Genomic DNA, 20,381 nt, shown 5'->3' with positions numbered 1-20,381 from the left:
CAGGGAAGTTTTTAATGTGTGACATTTTAATGTATTTTAATCTTTGTTGGAAACCGCCCAGAGTGGCTGGAGAAACCCAGCCAGATGGGTGGGGTACAAATAATAAATTATTATTATTATTATTATTATTATTATTAGGCCAGGGCGTGGGGTCAAATGCAGCCCTCCAAGCCATGCTATCCAGCCCTCAGGGCACATCAAGCACTGTCCCTGCTTTGCACCCTCCTTGATGGTTTTTGCCTAGCTGGAACCTGTCCGTGGACTCTGCTTGTGCCTCTCGGCCTGCCATAATGTCGGGTAAAGCAGGTGGGGTGGGCAAATGTGTGTAAGGAAGTGTCCTACTGTTAGAAATAAAATTCATGCTCATTGCCCCTCCCACTTTGGGCTCTGGCCCCGCCCACCACTGGCACACAGCCCTTGGAATGTTCATTGCTCCTCCCATGTTGGGCTCTGGCCCCGCCCACCACTGGCACACGGCCCTTGGAATGTTCATTGCCCCTCCCACTTTGGGCTCTGGCCCCGCCCACCACTGGCACATGGCCACTGGAAACCTGCGAGGGAATGTGGCAGATACAGCGGGGCAGAAAGGTATTGCTGAAGTGTTGGCCTAGTTTAGAGAAAAAGCAAGTAAGAGGAACACCAGAACTTGGGGACATCCAGCGTTAAACTGTGGAACTCCCTGCCACAGGAGGCGGCGACGGCCACTAAGGCGGATGGCTTTAAAAGGGGACTGGGCAAATTCACGGAGGGGAAGGCTATCAAGGCCAATAGCCACGACGGCTGTCTTCTGACTCGACAGTTGGAGGCAGAGATGCTTTTGAATACCAGCTGCAGGAAGCCACAAGAGAGAACGATGCTCTTGTGCTCAGGTCTGACTGATCCAAGGGCTCTTATTAGGTTCTCCCTCCTCCCCCTGTTGGAAATATTGATCCTGTTGCAACTATTTTCGAGATCCTTAATGCATTTCGCCCATCTCCCATTTTAAAAAAGAAAGGAAGGAAGAAAAGAAATAGGAGATGTTGCCCCTCTCCAAGGACCCCTCCGCCGGCCTCCAAAACTCACCACGAGCCACTCCAGCTTCTGGCTCCTGCTGAGGGAAACTGAGGCTGCCGCTCTTCACCAGCGAGGTGGACGGAAGGTCCTCGGTCACGTTGCCCCCAGACCAAGTTGTCTGCCGCTGCAGATTGGACCGGGACCGGGACCGGGAGCCTGGCATCTTGATGCCTCTGCCTTCTGCCAACGGAAGCAGGAAGAAAAATGCCGTCTCCTGCAGCCAGCTCGGACCAAACCTTTTAAGTCCTTTGCATTATGATTAACCTGCTAGCATATCTATCCCAATGAGCTCTAGATGACACTTTTCTGAACCTGCTTACGTCCCCCCACCCAGACCCCACCTCAAAGCAGTTTGGGGAAATCAAATCACACTTTCAAAGGCACTTTTCAACCATCAACACTCTCCCTCCTCAATGTTTTTCTCTCTCCCTGAACTGCCTCTGCCAGGGACCGTTCTCCCAGGCAACACCTGAGGTAGCAAGGCCCCTTCCATCGGCTCGCCAAGCATGCCCCATCTTCCATGTGACAGCCCTTTAGCTATACGAAGATGGCTATCATGTGTGATGGCCTGGGAATCGGATTCAGAGGCTGAATCTGAGGAATCCCAGCCTGCACAGGAGTCCCTGCCTCCAGGACCGGCTGAGCCGGGGCTGGGGCTTGAACCTGAAGGGCCCTCACCTGCTCCTCAGGAGCAGACACCAGCTGAATCTGCTCTGGCGATGATTGAGGACCCATTGCCTGCAGGTGCTCCACTCTCAGCCCCGTCAGGGGAAGCTGAGGTTGCCTCTGGGTCCAGTAACCCTCCAGCTTCTTCTGAGCTGCAGAGGCTCAGGGCAGAGAGGCGGAGGGAACTAAGTTCCTGCAGGAGGAGTGCTTGCCTCCAGGCCAGGAGAGGCGAGTCACCTGAGGATCGGGGCCGCCCTATGCCTTGGGGCAGATAAAAGCCAGCCAGCCCAGTCCAAGGTTGCGGGAGCAACATTGTTGGTAACCCATTCCTGGCGCACCCTGTCCTGCTCTTCTGCCAGAGTTCCTGACTCCACCCGACTCCCTGCCTTGGACCAGCTACAGCCTTGACGGACAGCCCCCATACCACACCCTCAACCTCAGACTGGACTCGGACCATGCCGCACGGTAACCCCCCAGGACCAGAACATCATGTCTTCTCTCAACTCTCCTCTTCCCCAGGCTAAACATACCAAGCTCTTTACACCGTTCCTCATAAGGCAAGGTTTCCATACCTGACTGGCTGCTGACGCTCTGCGATTCTGCCTCGCGCTGCCGCTGCCGCAGGGGCTGGCGGAACTGGGCGGCCCCCAGGACGACGTTGCGCAGCTTGGCCCAGCGGAGGCGGCCTCCCTGGGTACCAGACGGCCATTTGCATTCCAAAATGGCCTATGGAGGAGGTGAGAGGGTAACAAAGCAAGTGGCGGGCGGAAGGGAGCTCTCGGGATCTCGAGACCACATAACAACGGTCTTGAAAGACCTACATTGGCTCCCAGTCCGTTTCCGAGCACAATCAAAGTGTTGCTGTTGACCTTTAAAGCCCTAAATGGCCTTGGCCCAGTATACCTGAAGGAGTGTCTCCATCCCCATCGTTCTGCCCAGACACTGAGGTCCAGCACCGAAGGCCTTCTGGTGGTTCCCTCACTGCGAGAAGCTAAGCTACAGGGAACCAGGCAGAGGGCCTTCTCAGTAGTGGCGCCCTCCCTGTGGAATGCCCTCCCATCAGATGTCAAAGAGAGAAAGAACTACCTGACATTTAGAAGACATCTGAAGGCAGCCCTGTTCAGGGAAGTTTTTAATGTGTGACGTTTTAATGTATTTTTAATCTTTGCTGGAAGCCGGCCAGAGTGGCTGGGGAAACCCAGCCAGATGGGCGGGGTACAAATAATAAATTACTATTACTATTACTACTGGTAGATCTCAGGGCAATTTGCCGAAGATCAGCAAGGGATTCTGATCCACAGTTATAAAGCTTTTGTCTCCTCCCTAAATTGGGTGAGAAATAATGCTTAGGGGCCAAACTAGGCATGAGCATCCTTCTGCAGTTCCCTGGCCTGAATATGTGGCTCTTTCTATCTTCCTGAGAGTCCCCTGGGCAAGTTCCCTACAGCATCTTCCATTCCAGAACCACACAGGAGCACAGGTAGCAGTTCCAAGCCCTCTCAGCCTTGCGCTGAGACAACATCTCCCATAACTCAGCCAGCTGGGCTTGCTAAGAGCTCTCCAGGGTCCTGATCTGTCTTTTCAACTCCTCAGACCAGACTCTGGGCCAGAAAGCTTCTCATAATCACCACCACTTCTCTCTGCAGGTCCCCCCGAGCCCCATGGGGAACAGCAGACGCCGGACACACATCCTTATACCCTGTGCCCTGTTGAAGCAGAATGCCCTCTGGCAAAGCCAAGGCAGCACGAGGGAAAGTGGAGAGGTCTGCAAGTGAGGTACCTTGTTGTAGTAGCCATAGGTGATGGTGTTGGGCACAATGCCAGCCCGCTTCATCTCCAGCAGCACTCGGACGGAGAGGACAGGCTCGCCGTATTGACCACACAGCTGCATCAGGATTCGGTAGCACACCTGAGAAGCGGGAGAGCAAAGAGAGGGCATGAACAGTTGTGGGTTGCTTATCCCGTTCCCTGCCTTACCCCTTGCCAAGGGAGAATCCCACATGACAGACCTACAATTCAGTATAACTGAAGGAGCATCTCCACCCCCATCGTTCTGCCCGGACACTGAGGTCCAGCACCGAGGGCCTTCTGGTGGTTCCCTCACTGTGAGAAGCCAAGTTACAGGGAACCAGGCAGAGGGCCTTCTTGGTAGTGGCACCTGTGGAACGCCCTCCCACCAGATGTCAAAGACAACAACAACTACCAGACTTTTAGAAGACATCTGAAGGCACCCCTGTATTTACAGGACCACCTCTCCTGGTCTGCCCCGCAGAGGACCTTAAGGTCCATGAATAATCATAGTTTAGATGTCCCGGGCCCTAAGGAAGTCAGACTATCCTCCACTAGGGCCAGGGCCTTCTCAGTGATGGCTCCAACCTGGTGGAATGCTCTGTCCCATGAAACCAGGGCCCTGCAGGATTTAACCTCCTTCTGCAGGACCCATAAAACAGAGCTATTCTGCCTGGCTTTCAACCTGAATTTAGCCTGATCTTTCATTCCTCTTCCTTCCGTCCCCCTTTTATGAAGATTACCCGCTCTGGGATCCCACAGCTAATTCTCCCCTGGTCTCCTTGCTGGCCCAAATAGGACTAATTTAGCCAGCTAGCCCTGGTGATCATCTAATGTTTATTGGATGGATTCCCCCCCTATATTCTGAATTTATTGTTATTCACGTTTTATACTGTATTTTATGCTGTTTTTTGCTGTTGCATCAATTAAGTATTTTAAATCTGTTGTTAGCCGCCCTGAGCCCAGTTTCCTGAACCGGGAAGGGCGGGGTATAAATAAAAAAATATTATTATTATTATTTATTATAAGCAGCAGGTTCAGATGAACTCAAAGGACCGAACCAATTCTGCACACTAAACATCGGGGAGACGGCATCAGGCTCCAGCAACTACCTCATCGGGAAGCACCACCTTCTTGGTCTCCATCTGCTTGAGCACCTCGTAGGCTGTCTGCAGGGCCCGCACCTTAGAGGTTGCAGCCCGCACGTAGGTGGGCAGCGTGATGAACCACAGGCCGTAGCAGTGCCCCAGCAGGCACTTCGCCCACATATCGGGCATCGCAGAGTACTTCTGAGCCACCCGCTGGGCTACCTTCATTTCCTGTAAGGGATGGGGAATGAATGAATGAATCTTTATTTGCGTCAGCCATCGGCCATAGCAATAAAACAACAATACGATATACAAAGAATAGAAATGAAAAGTCAATTATATAAAATACATTTTTAGGGTTTGGAATCAATAGTCAGATAGTGGATCTTATTCTCATTGCCTCAGCTAAAAAAACCCTGCAACCTTTGCTGTCACCTTCTCATCTTGATGATCTGCCAAGAGAAATGGCACTGTGGCAGTGGGTGGCCGACCCAGAATGGACAATAAAAGAGGGGTGATAATCTCATTCCTCAAGTCTTTATAAAGCGTGCAAGCCAGGAGGGCATGCGCCACCGATTTGGTACTGCCATCTCCACGGGGACATAAACTTTTTTATGTGGAATCTGTTGGAATTGTCCCTCAAGTGGGGAAGATTTGTGGGGTTTTGGGGAGAAGAAAGAGAGAAGGTCACAAGTGAACTCGAACAATTTATTTCTCAACTGCACTGTAGCCCAAGGTCAACAGGGATTAAGGTAAAGGTAAAGGGACCCCTGACCATTAGGTCCAGTCGTGACCGACTCTGGGGTTGTGGCACTCATCTCACTTTATTGGCCGAGGGAGCCGGCGTACAGCTTCCTGGTCATGTGGCCAGAATGACTAAGCCGTTTCTGGCAAACCAGAGCAGTGCACAGAAACGCCGTTTACCTTCCCGCCGGAGCGGTACCTATTTATCTACTTGCACTTTGACGTGCTTTCGAACTGCTAGGTTGGCAGGAGGAGGGACTGAGCAATGGGAGCTCACTCTGTTGCAGGGATTCAAACTGCCGACCTTCTGATCGGCAAGCCCTAGGCTCTGTGGTTTAACCCACAGCGCCACCCGCGTCCCCAACAGGGATTCGCCAGGGTTATTTCTACCCAGAGCAGACCTGCTAAAGTTAATTAACCAGGGTTAGGCCACATCTGAATCCTACTACTAAAGCCCTGTGGTATCTTTTCAAACTGTCATGGCTTCCCCCGCAGGACTCTTGGGAACTGTGGTCAGTTAAGGGTGCTGAGAATTCGGAGACTACTATTCCCTTTACAGAGCTATAACTCCCAGAGTTCCCTGGGAAGAGGGATTGAATGACTAAACAGCTCTGGGAATGAGGTCTCCTAACAGCTCTCAGCACCCTCAACAAATGACAGTCCCCAGAATCCTTTGTGGGGAAAGCCGTGTCTATTTAAAATGATATTTCACACACAGGGCTTTAAATGTGCAATGTGAAAGTGCCCTTAAAGGACTCTACCCCTATCATTTAGCCAAGGCACTGAGGTCCAGCTCCGAGGGCCTTCTGGCAGTTTCCTCCCTGCGAGAAGTGAGGTTACAGGGAACCAGGCAGAGGGCCTTCTCGGTGGTGGCACCCGCCCTGGGGAACACCCTCCCATCAGATGTCCAGGAAATAAACAACTATCTGACTTTTAGAAGACATCTGAAGGCAGCCCTTTATCGGGAAATTTTTTATGTCTCATGTTTTACATTTTTTTATGTGCTATAAGGCACAGAGTGGCTGGGGACACTTGTAACCACTGCTGCAAGCCTAGGCGCAAACCCTACCTGTTTGGTCCTGCGTGGAGCTGGGCTGCTGGGAGCGCTGGTCCGGGCTTGGCAGAGTGAGGGCATGAGCTGGTCTTGGGGCCGCTCAAAAAGCTTGGCCTGCAGCCTGGGGAAGCCGTCATACCTGGAGTGAAGAGAGAGAAGGAGGCGGTCGGCTGAGTTGTGGCCTTCCCCCTTAAAATAAAGCTTCTAGACCTCCTGCTTCTGAATAGTTCTAAACAGGCACATAGGAACGGCCACATACAGAGTCAGACCGCTGTCCCCCTAGCTCAGCACAGACCACACTGACGTTCAGCAGCTCTCCGGGGTTTCATGCAAATTTGCAAAGCAGATGCTCTAGCACTGAGTGGCAGCCCTTTCCTGCAAAAGGAAAGTAAGATTGTAGTCCTCACTGTTCTGAATAAATAGGAAAATGGGTCACTTGAGTTGGACGGTTGGTGCATCTAGCTCAATATCGCTGACACGGACTGGTTTCAGCGCTCTTCAAGATTTCAGACAGGCATCTTTACTGGAGATTTTGGGATGGAATTCTTCTTGCAAGTTGCGGCTGTTCTGCTGGTGAGTTATAACCCTTCCCCAAAGAGGCTCTCATCTCCATGTCAAGAGTTGATGTACCAACATGCTTACTTGTGCAGCCCCATCCTGGTTTCCGCCGGTCACCTCAAGGTGTGACCGGGATGATTGCAGGCCCACTAATTAATTTCAAAGGGTCTTATCTGAGTCGGGTCAACATTCTGATGCAACCCCAAAAAAACCCAAAAATGAAATCTCAAGCTATGCTCTCTCTCAACATTTGAACAAAATTATCTAAACCGTTTATGTTTCTCCCACAGCCAATTTATACAGTGGTACCTCGGGTTAAGTACTTAATTTGTTCCAGAGGTCCGTTCTTAACCTGAAACTGTTCTTAACCTGAAGCACCCCTTTAGCTAATGGGGCCTCCCGCTGTCGCCGCGCCGCCGGAGCCCGATTTCTGTTCTTATCCTGAAGCAAAGTTCTTAACCTGAAGCACTATTTCTGGGTTAGCGGAGTGTGTAACCTGAAGCGTATGTAACACGAGGTACCACTGTACACACAAAATCAATGTGTGTTATGGTAAGTGACACAGAAGCCTTCTTCAAACACTTGGAGGGTTGTCACGTTGACAACCAAGCAAGCTAGATTTCCGCTGCTCCAGAAGGCAGAACCTGAACCAAGGCGTTCAAGTTGCAAGAAAAGAAGTTCCGACTAAATGTTAGGAGGAACGTCCTGATAGTAAGAGCTGTTTGGCTGGGGACTCTTTAGCTGTGATTTCTGCATCCCAGAGGGTTGGGCTGGATGACTCCTGAGGGGCCCCTTCCCAACTCTGCCATGCTGTGATTCCAGCAGAACTCACTGGTAGCGTGGTGGCAGCTCGGCGCCATTGGGTCCGGTGGGCTCCTCCGGGGGCATGATGAAGACGGTGTGTTCGCTGCCGTGATTGTCGTCTAGTTCAATCAGGGGAGATTCCTCCATCTTCTCCAGGTCCACCTGCACCTGAGCAGGAACAGCGATGGCAGGAGAGAGAGAGGTCTTGTGATGTGCATTAACGTGGCATCATGGCCTCACATCAGGGGATCTAAAAAAGTCCCTTTTTTAATTTAATGACCATTTGAAGGAGCTTTTGTAGACTGCAAAAGCCTTACAGTGGTACCTTGGTTCTCAAACTTAATCCGTTCCAGAAGTCTGTTCCAAAAACAAAGTGTTCCAAAACCAAGGTGTGCTTTCCCAAAGAAAGTACAGTGGTACCTCTGGTTATGTACTTAATTCGTTCTGGAGGTCCGTTCTTAACCTGAAACTGTTCTTAACCTGAAGCACCACTTTAGCTAATGGGGTCTCCCAGTGCCGCCACGCAGCAATAGCACGATTTCTGTTCTCATCCTGAAGCAAAGTTCTTAACCCGAGGTACTATTTCTGGGTTAGTGGAGTCTTAACCTGAAGCATCTGTAACCTGAAGCGTATGTAACCCGAGGTACCATTGTAAAGCAAAATGGATTAATTCATTCCAGACTTTTAAAAACATGAATTTTACTATCTAACGAGACCATTGATCCATAAAATGAAAGCAATAAACAATGTACTGCAGTCACACAATCAATCAGTCAATCAGTAGCTGAACTGGGTTCTACACAGTCACAAAAACAAAACAAAAAGATCCGCAAAAACAAAAACGCAAAATAAATAGCAAAAACAGACAGACCTCAGTGTAACACTCAGAATGGAAGCATGACACTCAAATCGGAAGCATAACACTCAAAACAGAGCACATTCAGCTTCTCAAAAAAGTTCGCAAACCGGAACACTTCTGGGTTTGTAGTGTTTGGGTTCCAAGTTGTTTGAGTACCAATGTGTTTGAGAACCAAGGTACCACTGTACTGGGACTGGATTAAGGTCTGCGGGGGCAGCCACCCACCCTTGACTGAAGTACCCCCCAACTGCTTTAAGTAGCACACTTGACAGATGAAATTCACCAAATCTCATTTTGACTGTTCAATAGCCTGATCTGTACAGCACCCATTTCCTGGGCCCCAGCTGAACCCACATTTAGCTCCCTTCCTGTCACCTTCTCTACGCAGGAGTCGAAGAACTCTAGGGACGTGTGGCGGTCGTTGACGAAGGAGCACTCCTCAATGAACTGCGTGAAGAGTTGGGTGCGGAGGAGCTGCCCGTAAAACTTGTGATACGCCCGGTCACGTGACTTCAGGAAGCCTGGATTGGGGAGGGGGGAGAATGGGAGGCAGTGGTGGTGTAGTGGTTAGAGCACTGGACCAGGTAGACTCAGGTTCAAATCTGCACTCAAGATATTGTCGTTTTTGTTGCCGTTGTTATCTACTTATCTCATGAAATTTATGTACTATATGATTGCAGAAAACAAGCAAAAAACCTCAAAGAGGTTTTGCAAAAAAATAAAGCGACGAAACAGCTTGGAAAAAAATAATTCACATCAACGCCAAAGTTAAAAACCAGGCTAAAACACGCATCATAAAACACATTTCATAAAGTTTGTATAAAAAGGTAAAGGGACCCCTGACCATTAGGTCCAGCTGTGACCGACTCTGTGGTTGCCGTGCTCATCTCGCTTTACTGGCCGAGGGAGCCGGCATACAGCTTCCGGGTCATGTGGCCAGCATGACTAGGCCGCTTCTGGTGAACCAGAGCAGCGCACAGAAACGCCGTTTACCTTCCTGCCAGAGTGGTACCTATTTATCTACTTGCACTTTTTGGTTCGCTTTCGAACTGCTAGATTAGCAGGAGCAGGGACTGAGCAACGGGAGCTCACCCCGTCATGGGGATCCGAACCGCCGACCTTCTGATCAGCAAGTCCTAGGCTCTGTGGTTTAACCCACAGCTCCACCCGCTGTGTATACCGCTTTGTATACTGCTTATAAAAAAAAAAGCAAAAAGCCTCAAACATTTGGTTGTTGTTATGTACGCATCTCGTAAAATTTATCTACTGTATGATTGCAGAAAACAAGCAGAAAACCTCAAAGAGGTTTTGCAAAAATAAAGTGACGAAATTATCAGAAAAAACAACTGTTTGAAGATTTCAAAAGAAAAGATCAATGACAAAGCTGAAAATAAAACTAAAACACATGTCTACTTTTTATACGTCTCGATGGTCTATGTCATCTTGGGAGGCAGAATAGAGTCCCTGTGACCAGAAGCTGCTGATATCCTCCATGAATATGCCTTCCCTCACTGGAACATAAGAAGATAGCTCAGTCGGAAGAGCATGAGAATCTTAATCTCAGGGTTGTGGGTTTGAGCCCCACGTGGGGTGATAAGATTCCAGCACTGCAGGGAGCTGGGCCAGACAATTCTACGGTTCTAAGAGCCTGGCTGGTGGATCAGGCCCGTGGCCCCTCTAGCTGAGCATCCTGTCCTCCTGTCCACACAGGACCCGGGCGCCGCGACAGCTCCCTCCCCTTTCTTGCCGTACCCTGGAGGTTGAAGAGGCTACTGGAGTCGCGGGTCTTTTCAGAGGGCGCCTGCGTGATGGGCAGGAGGTAGCAGCGATAGCCCTTGAGGAGGCAGGCCATGAAGCGCAGGAAAGCCCCCTGGATGTCCAGTTCCAGCTGTTTCCTCCGGCCGTAGATGAGGTCGTAGTCAGTCAGCAGGAATTCCAGGGTCGCTTCTTCGACGGGCCGGTTGTACACTGCGGAGGAGAGGGCGACAAGGGCGTTCAGGTGAGGTATTCAAGCTCTCTTACCCTAGTGCAGCGGTTCCCAACCTGTGGGTCCCCAGATGTGGTTGGACTACAACTCCCATCATCCCTGAGCTCTGGCCTTGCTAGTTCAGGTGATGGGAGTTGTAGTCCAGCAACATCTGGGGACCCACAGGTTGAGAAAGGCTGCCCTCGTGGTTTCTAAGCAGAGGCTGGGTGGCCAACCTATCAGGGATCCTGTCAGCAGGATTACCTCACAGAATCATAAAATTGTAGAGCTGGAAGGAGAACCACAAGGTTCATCTAGTCCAATACGGGAAGTTTTTTTCTGCCCAACGTGGGGCTCGGACCCATCCTCGTATGGGTATCACTCCCAAATTTTATGATTCTGAAAAGGTTGCAATGAAATTTGTTTGTAAGCCAGGCATGTTCAAAGTCCGGCCCGAGGGCCTAATCCTGCCTGCCTGCTGATTGAATCCAGCCCCTGTGGCAGTTTATTTCCTGTTGTAAAATCCCCCCAAATGCTGGAAAAAAAGCTCAACAGCTTTGGTTGGCCCTCGTCCATGTTCAGTTCATCAAATCTGGCCCTCTTTGAAAAAAGTTTGGACACCCTGTTCTAAAGCATTTCTAAGTCTCTTAATATTAAGGGTAAAGGGAGCCCTGACCATTAGGTCCAGTTGTGACCGACTCTAGGGTTGCGGCGCTCATCTCACTTTATTGGCCGAGGGAGCCGGCGTACAGCTTCCGGGTCATGTGGCCAGCATGACTATGCGCTCCTGGCGAACCAGAGCAGCGCACGGAAACACCGTTTACCTTCCCGCCAGAGCGGTACCTATTTATCTACTTGCACTTTGACGCGCTTTCGAACTGCTAGGTTGGCAGGAGCAGGGACCGAGCAATGGGAGCTCACCCCGTCGCGGGGATTCGAACCGCCGACCTTCTGATTGACAAGTCCTAGGCTCTGTGGTTTAACCCACAGCGCCACCCGTGTGTCTTAATATTACACCCCCCCCCAAAAAAGAATACCTAAAGAGTATGCAGAAATAAAACATAGAAACCACGTTACAAAAACAGGTAGTTTGGCACTAGCGGGGCCCAGTCTTCTGGGACAGGAAGCACACAAACATTTGAACATCAGAAGAGTCTGGCTGTCTCAGTCCAATATCCTGTTCTCACTCTGGTCAACCAGATTCCCCAATGCGCAGCCCCTGAGTGAAACAACACTCTCCACAAATATGATTCCCGGGAACTGGTACTGTATTGGAAGCATCGCTGCCTCTGGCAGTGGAAGGGATGCTTCTTCTGCTAGTGGGAAAGAGGAGCCAAGGAACCTCACTCGTACAAGGCCAGATCCAGCCCAGGGGGCTGGGAGACCCTCTCTGTCCCTGGGCCGCATTCTGTTATGGGTAGCCTTCTGAGGGCAAAAGTGGTTGGATAAACAAAATGAAAAGTTGTACGGCATTGTACAGTAGGCTAGTTTCTACACAGGCTCGTCTTTCTATCATCCACCCAGGCACCCGGGTTGGTGATGAGGGGGTGTGGCCTGGGAATAGCGGTGTGGCTGAGGAGAGTTATAAGGGGTGTGGCCTGGGGAGAGGGGCATGGCAGAGGGGAGTTCTGAGGGGTGTGGCCTGGAGGGGTGTGGCTGAGAAGAGTTCTGAGGGGTGTGGCCTGGGGAGAGGGCGTGGCAGAGGAGAGTTCTGAGGGGTGTGGCCTGGAGGGGCGTGGCAGAGGAGAGTTCTGAGGGGTGTGGCCTGGAGGGGTGTGACTGAGAAGAGTTCTGAGGGGTGTGGCCTGGGGAGAGGGGCGTGGCAGAGGAGAGTTCTGAGGGGCGTGGCCTGGGGAGAGGGGCGTGGCAGAGGAGAGTTCCGAGGGGTGTGGCCTGGAGAGAGGGGCGTGGCAGAGGAGAGTTCTGAGGGGTGTGGCCTGGGGAGAGGGGCGTGGCAGAGGAGAGTTCTGAGGGGCGTGGCCTGGGGAGAGGGGCGTGGCAGAGGAGAGTTCTGAGGGGTGTGGCCTGGGGAAAGGGGCGTGGCAGAGGAGAGTTCTGAGGGGTGTGGCCTGAGGAAAGTACCAAGGGCCAGACAGAGAGGCCTAAACCACGGTTTGTTGGTTTATAAACCTTGGCTTGCATTAACAACAGGGAACCGCAGACCTAGGGGAGGGCCTTCCAGGCCTCTCTATTTTTCTCTTGGGACTTCCCCTGGCCAGATTCCCACACAGACCCTGTTGCACCCCTTCCCTGAGTGCGTCTACCGGGGTGGAATATGTTCATGAACCATGGTTATGCCCCTTGCTTGTTTGGAGGAAAAAGAGGAGCGTTAGCCATGGTTTCGTGTCACATCATTTGCATCCCCTCTGATCCTAATTCCCTCCACTGCATGCACTGACTACTCACTTTCATCCAGCTGATGGTACAGGGAGTTCAAGCAAGCCAAGAGCACCTTGCAAGGTTTCCGAGGCAGCGACCGTGTCGACAGCAGCTTCCTTTCCTCGCACCTGCGCATGGAGCAAAGCTGCCTTTACGGTTAGTGCCTCCTGCTGGCCCGCCCTGCAGCCACGGCGTTCCCCCCCCAGCCTGCTCCCCACTTGCAAAGTGGACCCCTTCCCAGAGTTGCTCTTTTGAACACAGATTCCCCAGCTGATTCCCTATCAGGGAAAGCTTGCACGAAGACAAACAGCAAGCGGGGAGTGAGATCCAGTGCGGCCAGACTTCTGGATTAGAAACTGGGAGAGAGCAGGGTTCGAATCCCCTCTGAGCCACAAACCTTGCTGGGCGTGACCTCTGGCCAGCCGCTCACTCTTGGCCTACCCTACATCACAGAGGGGGGAAAAATAAGGGGGAAAACTGTATTCTCTACCTAGAGCTCCCTGAAGGAACAGTGGGATACTAATGGAGAGACCCACAGATTTATCTATAGAGGGATGGCCGCTGAAGAACCTTGAATTAACAAAAAACAACAACTGTTTTAACCCATAATTTATTATTTATACCCCAGCCAGGTGGGCGGGGTATAAATAATAAATTGTTGTTGTTTAGTTGTTTAATCGTGTCCGGCTCTTCGTGACCCCATGGACCAGAGCACGCCAGGCACTCCTGTCTTCCACTGCCTCCCGCAGTTTGGTCAAACTCATGCTGGTAGCTTCTAGAACACTATCCAACCATCTCGTCCTCTGTCGTCCCCTTCTCCTTGTGCCTTCCATTTCCCCCAACATCAGGGTCTTTTCCAGGGCGTCTTCTCTTCTCATGAGGTGGGCAAAGTCTTGGAGCCTCAGCTTCATGATCTGTCCTTCCAGTGAGCACTCAGGGCTGATTTCCCTAAGAATGGATAGGTTTGATCTTCTTGCAGTCCATGGGACTCTCAAGAGTTTCCTCCAGCACCAGAATTCAAAAGCATCTATTCTTCGGCGATCAGCCTTCTTGATGGTCCAGCTCTCACTTCCATACATCACTACTGGGAAAACCATAGCTTTAACTATACGGACCTTTGTCGGCAAGGTGATGTCTCTGCTTTTTAAGATGCTGTCTAGGTTTGCCATTGCCTTTCTCCCAAGGAGCAGGTGTCTTTTAATTATTATTAGAATTATGATTTTTACTTATTTGTAGCATTTATATACCACCTCATTTTCTCCTCCACAGAGCTCAAGATGGCCTCACGGTTCTCCTCGTTAATTCCCCCAAACAACCTTGTGAGGTAGCTTAGACTGAGAGGCAGGGAATTGTCCCAGGGAGTGAGCCTCGTGGTCAAGTGGGATTCGAACCCTGGTATCCAAGCACCTGGCCCGACACTCTAACCACTGCTCCACGCAAAGTGGGCGGGGGGGGGGCACCCTTTGCTAATTACTGTAATACGAATGAGGTGAATCTTAAGCCCTGAAAGTCATTTATATAGCTGCAGGGACGATTTGTGCCAATCTCTTAAAATTTAATAAAACCAACAGGTTTAAAAAGAGAGAGAAGGGGGCGGCGGGGAGTCCTTGCAAGGGGGGTGGGGAGCAGGGAGCAGGTCGTGCCCCCCTCCCATTTGCTTGCGGCACTCACTGGAAGATGGTGTTGGTGTCCAGATCGACGCAGATGACGTCGTGCGGCGGGTCGTAGAGGTCGAAGTAGCTGGAGTGGACCCCCACAATGAAGGGAACCGGGGCGCACAGCACGTCAGCCAAGGTGAGCGGGCAGAGGGGGATGTAAGGACACTGCCAGTGCAGCGGGAATATCATCTGGGGGGGGGGGCAAACGCAGAGGTGAGGGCTGGGGGCCTTGGAAGGCCTGGAAGGATCTGGCAGGGGAATAGAAATACGTTGCGAGGCCTAGATGGAGGAGACCGGTGGCCCATACGCACTGCACATTTAAAGCAGTGCTATCCCAATTCAAACCTCTCTCCCTCCCCCCCTAAAAAAAATTATTTCTGGGAGCTGTAGTTTCTTATGGGTGATGAGAATTCCCGCTCACAGAGCTACAACTCCCAGAGTTTCCTGGGAAGAAGGGTTGTTAAACCCAGGCATAGGCAAACTCGGCCCTCCAGATGTTTTGGGACTACAACTCCCATCAACCCTAGCTAACAGGACCAGTGGTCAGGGATGATGGGAGATGTAGTCCCAAAACATCTGGAGGGCCGAGTTTGCCTATGCCTGGTTAAACCACTCTGAGTATTGCAATTTTTTAATGTGCTGTAAGCCACCCTGATAGGGACGCAGGTGGCGCTGTGGGTTAAAGCCACAGCGCCTAGGACTTGCCGATTGAAAGGTCGGCGGTTCGAATCCCCGCGGTGGAGTGCACTCCCGTCGCTCGGTCTCAGCGCCTGCCAACCTAGCAGTTTGAAAGCACCCTCGGGTGCAAGTAAGATAAATAGGGACTGCTTACTAGCGGGAAGGTAAACGGCGTTCCATGTGCTGCGCTGGCTCGCCAGATGCAGCTTGTCACACTGGCCACGTGACCCGGAAGTGTCTGCGGACAGCGCTGGCTCCTGGCCTCTAGAGTGAGATGAGCGCACAACCCTAGAGTCAGTCAAGACTGGCCCGTACGGGCAGGGGTACCTTTACCTTTTAAGCCACCCTGAGTGGCTGGGGAAGCCTAGTCAGAAGGGCAGGGTACAAACAATACATAATAAATATTGTAGCTTCATGAGGGGAAAGGAGTCTCCTAACAGCTCCCAGAATTATTTTTTGGGGGAAGCCATGACTGTTTAATGTGGCGTCATGGTGCTTTAAATGGGGCTGTAGACCTGTGAGAGGAATTTTCCTGTGTCAGAAACACCAAGGTATCTCCAGAGAGGGGGAAAGATGCCCAACGAGGAAGCAGAATTTACCTTTACCTTTTACTTTTAACATTTTTTAAGGTTCTACATAAATATCATTCCAGAAGGCTTTGATCTTTTTACACACCCGCCACATATGATACATGGTACTGCCTGTCTCTCCACATCTCTAGCAGGTATTGAGGGCGCTTCTATACATTTTTTATAGTTTCCAGGGGTCAAATACGAACGATATAACATTTTTAAAAGGTTCTCCCTTAGAGTATAAAAAAAGGTAAAGGACCCCTGAGAGTTAAGTCCAGTCGCGAATGACTCTGGGGTTGCGGCGCTCATCTTGCTTTCAGGCCGAGGGAGCTGGCGTTTGTCCGCAGACAGTTTTTTGGGTCATGTCACCAGCATGACTAAGCCACTTCTGGAGAAACCAGAGCAGCGCACAGAAACGCCATTTGCCTTCCTGCCGGAGTGGTACCTATTTATCTACTTGCACTTTGACGTGCTGCTAGGTTGGCAGAAGCTGGGACAGAGCAACGGGAGCTCACCCTGTCGCGGGGATTCGAACTGCCAACCTTCTGATCGGAAAGCCCAAGAGGCTCACTGGTTTAGCACACTGTAAATTTCCAGTTTACTTTCCATAGGTTTTCCCACCCACCCCTCCCACCAGATGTCAAAGAGAAGAACAACTGCCAGACTTTTAGAAGACCTCTTTAGGGAAGCTTTTCATGTTTAACAGACCACTGTATTTTAATACTTTGTTGGAAGCCGCCCAGAGTGGCTGGGGAAACCCAGTCAGAGGGGCGGGGTATAAATAATAAATTCTCTTCTCTTCTATTCTCTTCTATTCTATTATTCCCATTGGCTCATATCTATGTTATGGCCGAAGTCTTGGGCCCATTTAATCATGGCTGAATTCTTGAGGTGAAGCCACAGCGGTTGAAACCAGCATCATAGAGCTTTAAAAGTATGGGGTGAATGTGGGTTTAGCTGGCTCTGCCTGTCATGGTCTTTGGCTCCACCTATTCCTGGCTTTGCCTACTGCTGCCCCCCCCCCCATCTTCCACCCCACCTGAACCTCTGTGAGCCCTGACTCACAGAGACCAAGGCTTCGCCCACGCTGGTCAAGACGTCCGGCCGCAGAGAGTGAATGAGCAGCTTCTGCTCCGTGAGAACCGCCACCAGGAGGGCCACGGCGTTTTCTGGACCCAGTGTCTGCAGCAGGGTGAGGAAGCTGGCGCCACTGTAAGGAAAGAAGATCGTGGTCGGTGAAAAGGCAACTGACTCCTCAAGCCCTTTAAGAACCCAATGCGCTCAGTTCCACCATTCCAGGAACGCTAGTCTGGTGACATTCCCCCACATTATATACAAATAACAGGGCCGGCCCAAGGCATTTTGACACCTGAGGCGAAGATCAAGGCAGCTTTTCCACCAGCCCCCAGTAATTCCATATTAAAAAATTACTACTACAGTGGTACCTCGGGTTAAGTACTTAATTTGTTCCGGAGGTCTGTTCTTAACCTGAAACTGTTCTTAACCTGAAGCACCACTTTAGCTAGTGGGGCCTCCTGCTGCCGCCGGAGCATGATTTCTGTTCTCATCCTGAAGCAAAGTTCTTAACCTGAGGTACTATTTCTGGGTTAGCGGAGTCTGTAACCTGAAGTGTATGTAACCCGAGGTACCACTGTACTGAATTTAATTTAAAACTTTTTGGCACCTACACAAAAGCATTTTTGTTTAGGGAAGCCTATGCAGCCATGTGGAGGCCGATATGTTTTCATCTTTGCTTACTGTTAATTTTACCTTTAAATGTACACAGTGGAAACAAAAGCAGTTAAAAGCAGTTAAAAGTCTCCACCCCCATCGTTCAGCCCGGACGCTGAGGTCCAGCACCGAGGGCCTTCTGGCGGTTCCCTCATTGTGAGAAGTGAGGTTACAGGGAACCAGGCAGAGGGCCTTCTCGGTAGTGGCGCCCGCCCTGTGGAACGCCCTCCCATCAGATGTCAAGGCAATAAACAACTATTTTACTTTTAAAAGACAACTGAAGGCAGCTCTTTTTAGGGAAGTTTTTAATGTCTGGTGCTGTATTGTTTTTAATATTCAGTTGGAAGCCGCCCATTATTATTATTATTAGAAACCTTTTAACAATAGTTAAAACAGTTTTTAAAAAGCCAGATTAAAACACATGTCAGGATACTACATGTCTAGGATAGTAAAGGTAAAGGGACCCCTGACCATTAGGTCCAGTCGTGGACAACTCTGGGGTTGCGGCACTCATCTCACTTTACTGGCCGAGGGAGCCAGTGTACAGTTTCCGGGTTATGTGGCCAGCATGACTAAGCCGCTTCTGGTGAACCAGAGCAGCACACGGAAACGCCGTTTACCTTCCCACCAGAGCGGTACCTATTTATCTACTTGCAGTTTGTGCTTTTGAACTGCTAGGTGGGCAGGAGCAAGGACCGAGCAACAGGAGCTCACCCCGTCATGGGGATTCGAACCGCTGACCTTCTGATTGGCAAACCTTGGCTCTGTGGTTTAACCCACATCGCTACCCGCGTCCCACATGTCTAGGATAGGCTTGACTTAAAACGTTTCTAAGCAGGCACTGAAAGGAATCTAGCGAAGGTGCTTGTCAATAGGCAGGGAGTTCCAAGGTTTGTGTGCTGCCACAATGAGATATCAATTTATTATAAACACATAGTGGCATTACGTGGCACCTGCAACAGTCCCAGTTCTTCAGATTGCAGTGGTCAAGTAGGCATGCATGGGATAAATCAATCTCACAGGCAAACTCATCCCAAGCTGTTTATAACCAGAGAGAGGGCCTTCTCGGTAGTGGCGCCCGCCCTGTGGCACACCTTTCCTTCAGATGTGAAGGAAATAAGTAGCTATCTTCTTTTTAAAAGACATCTGAAGGCAGCCCTGTTTAGGGAAGTTTTTAATATTTAATGCTGTATTGTTTTCAACACTTGATTGGAAGCCGCCCAGAGTGGCTGGGGAAACTTAGCCAGATGGGCGGGGTATAAATAGTATATTATTATTATTATTATTATTATTATTATTATTATTATTATTATTATTATTTAAGAGTTACACTTTGAACATGGTCCCGCATGAGCCCAGGCAGAAGTTCCCTTGGGTGAAACTGGAGTTAAGCTAGCAGCATATCTAATTCAGTCAGAAGAGCATACCTGAGTGGCAGAGGAGATGAAACAGGCTGGCACAGGAGCATGTTATCGTAGGAAGACATCTGGACAGGCAAAAAGAAGGGAGGGGGGAGAGACAGAGAAGAACCGACTCCTGAGTGATTCCTTACAGAGAAAACACGGCTTCAGATACAGCCCAAACAATCAGCGGTGCAGACTAAAAGTTGTCCTTTATTAGCACGACACTTAGATTACAGTGGTACCTCTGGTTACGAACTTAATTCGTTCCGGAGGTCCGTTCTTAACCTGAGGTACCACTTTAGCTAATGGGGCCTCCTCCTGCTGCTACACAATTTCTGTTCTCATCCTGAAGCAAAGTTTTCAACCCGAGGTAATATTTCTGGGTTAGCGGAGTCTGTAGCCCGAAGTGTTTGTAACTCGAGGTACCACTGTACTGCAAAACATGCATGTCCATCAGAGGTCGGAGGTCACTTCTCAATCCTCCGCCCCAGATGAACCATAATCTTCAGATTCCCAGTTTTATACTTTCTCCCCCCCCAATAATTTTTATTATTTTTTTCCAAATGTCTTAAACACAATACAGCTTAACAATATTATTCTCCTTTCAATCTATATCTTATCCGAATTAACTTCCCTCCACTCCTCTTCTGGCTTCTCTACATTGCTCTTACTTAAGCGTGATTACTATATATACATTCTATAAATGTCTATAATTCCTTAATAAATTTTTGTATTATACTTTAGACATACATTACAGGATTACACCTTGTGATCTAACCAAATGTTTACAATAAACGTTATGAGTTTTATTTCAGTCCTGTGAGTGTCTTTATTTATGTACAGTTTTCTCTAAGTGTACCATAAATTTGGACCATTCTTTTTGGAATTTCTCATCGCCCTGCTGTCGGATTCTTCCAGTTAGCCTTCTTTTATACTTTCAATATCTATCCAGCTCAGAATTTCCTATACAGACTGGCAGCACAGCTATCCAGGGTTTCAGACAGGGGGACAATTCCTGGTCTGACCTGGAGATTCCTGGGACCTCCTTAATGCAAGGTAGCCTGACTGACCAGCTAAGAACTAAGGGCCTCTCTCCAAGCATCACTCAGGGGCTGAGCAAATGGTTATTACGTAGAAGGTCCTTCTTGACTAATGGCTCGTTCTTCAGCTGCCTGACAGACAGAGGTGTAGCGGTCTAGGGTTGCGGGGTGTGTGTGTGTCAAAGACCCATTACTGTTTTAGCAGCAGGATCTGTCAATTCACAGCATCCTAGAGGCAGCCAACCAGCATGAAAAGGGGAGCTTTTAAGGCTCCATGCATGGCCAAACTTGGCCCTCATGCTGTTTTGGGACTACAATTCCCATCATCCCTGACCACTGG

General features: G+C 50.1%; 1 protein-coding gene across 3 annotated transcripts in view; it reads right to left on the bottom strand.

Annotated features, from left to right (window-relative positions):
• Positions 1 to 20,381, bottom strand: part of DENND4B (DENN domain containing 4B) — a 59,024-nt gene that overhangs the window by 15,033 nt on the left and 23,610 nt on the right. For 2 of the 3 annotated variants that reach the window (XM_081840825.1, XM_081840826.1), the window contains exons 8-19: positions 19,026 to 19,084; positions 16,933 to 17,077; positions 14,631 to 14,806; positions 12,987 to 13,087; positions 10,367 to 10,582; positions 8,990 to 9,135; positions 7,784 to 7,923; positions 6,409 to 6,532; positions 4,620 to 4,826; positions 3,500 to 3,628; positions 2,292 to 2,445; positions 1,063 to 1,233 (exon numbers count right to left, since the gene is read on the bottom strand). In XM_081840825.1, coding sequence (XP_081696951.1) covers positions 1,063 to 1,233; positions 2,292 to 2,445; positions 3,500 to 3,628; positions 4,620 to 4,826; positions 6,409 to 6,532; positions 7,784 to 7,923; positions 8,990 to 9,135; positions 10,367 to 10,582; positions 12,987 to 13,087; positions 14,631 to 14,806; positions 16,933 to 17,077; positions 19,026 to 19,084 — 1,768 coding nt within the window. The remainder of the gene's footprint in view (positions 1 to 1,062; positions 1,234 to 2,291; positions 2,446 to 3,499; positions 3,629 to 4,619; positions 4,827 to 6,408; positions 6,533 to 7,783; positions 7,924 to 8,989; positions 9,136 to 10,366; positions 10,583 to 12,986; positions 13,088 to 14,630; positions 14,807 to 16,932; positions 17,078 to 19,025; positions 19,085 to 20,381) is intronic. The other variant, XM_081840827.1, reaches the window with a different exon arrangement.

Source organism: Podarcis erhardii (genome assembly GCF_964252035.2).
Source record: "Podarcis erhardii genome assembly, chromosome: 15".
NCBI classification, from domain to species: Eukaryota; Metazoa; Chordata; class Lepidosauria; order Squamata; family Lacertidae; genus Podarcis; species Podarcis erhardii.
Note: the sequence above shows the minus strand (reverse complement) of the source record. Positions and strands in the feature narration are given on the sequence as shown.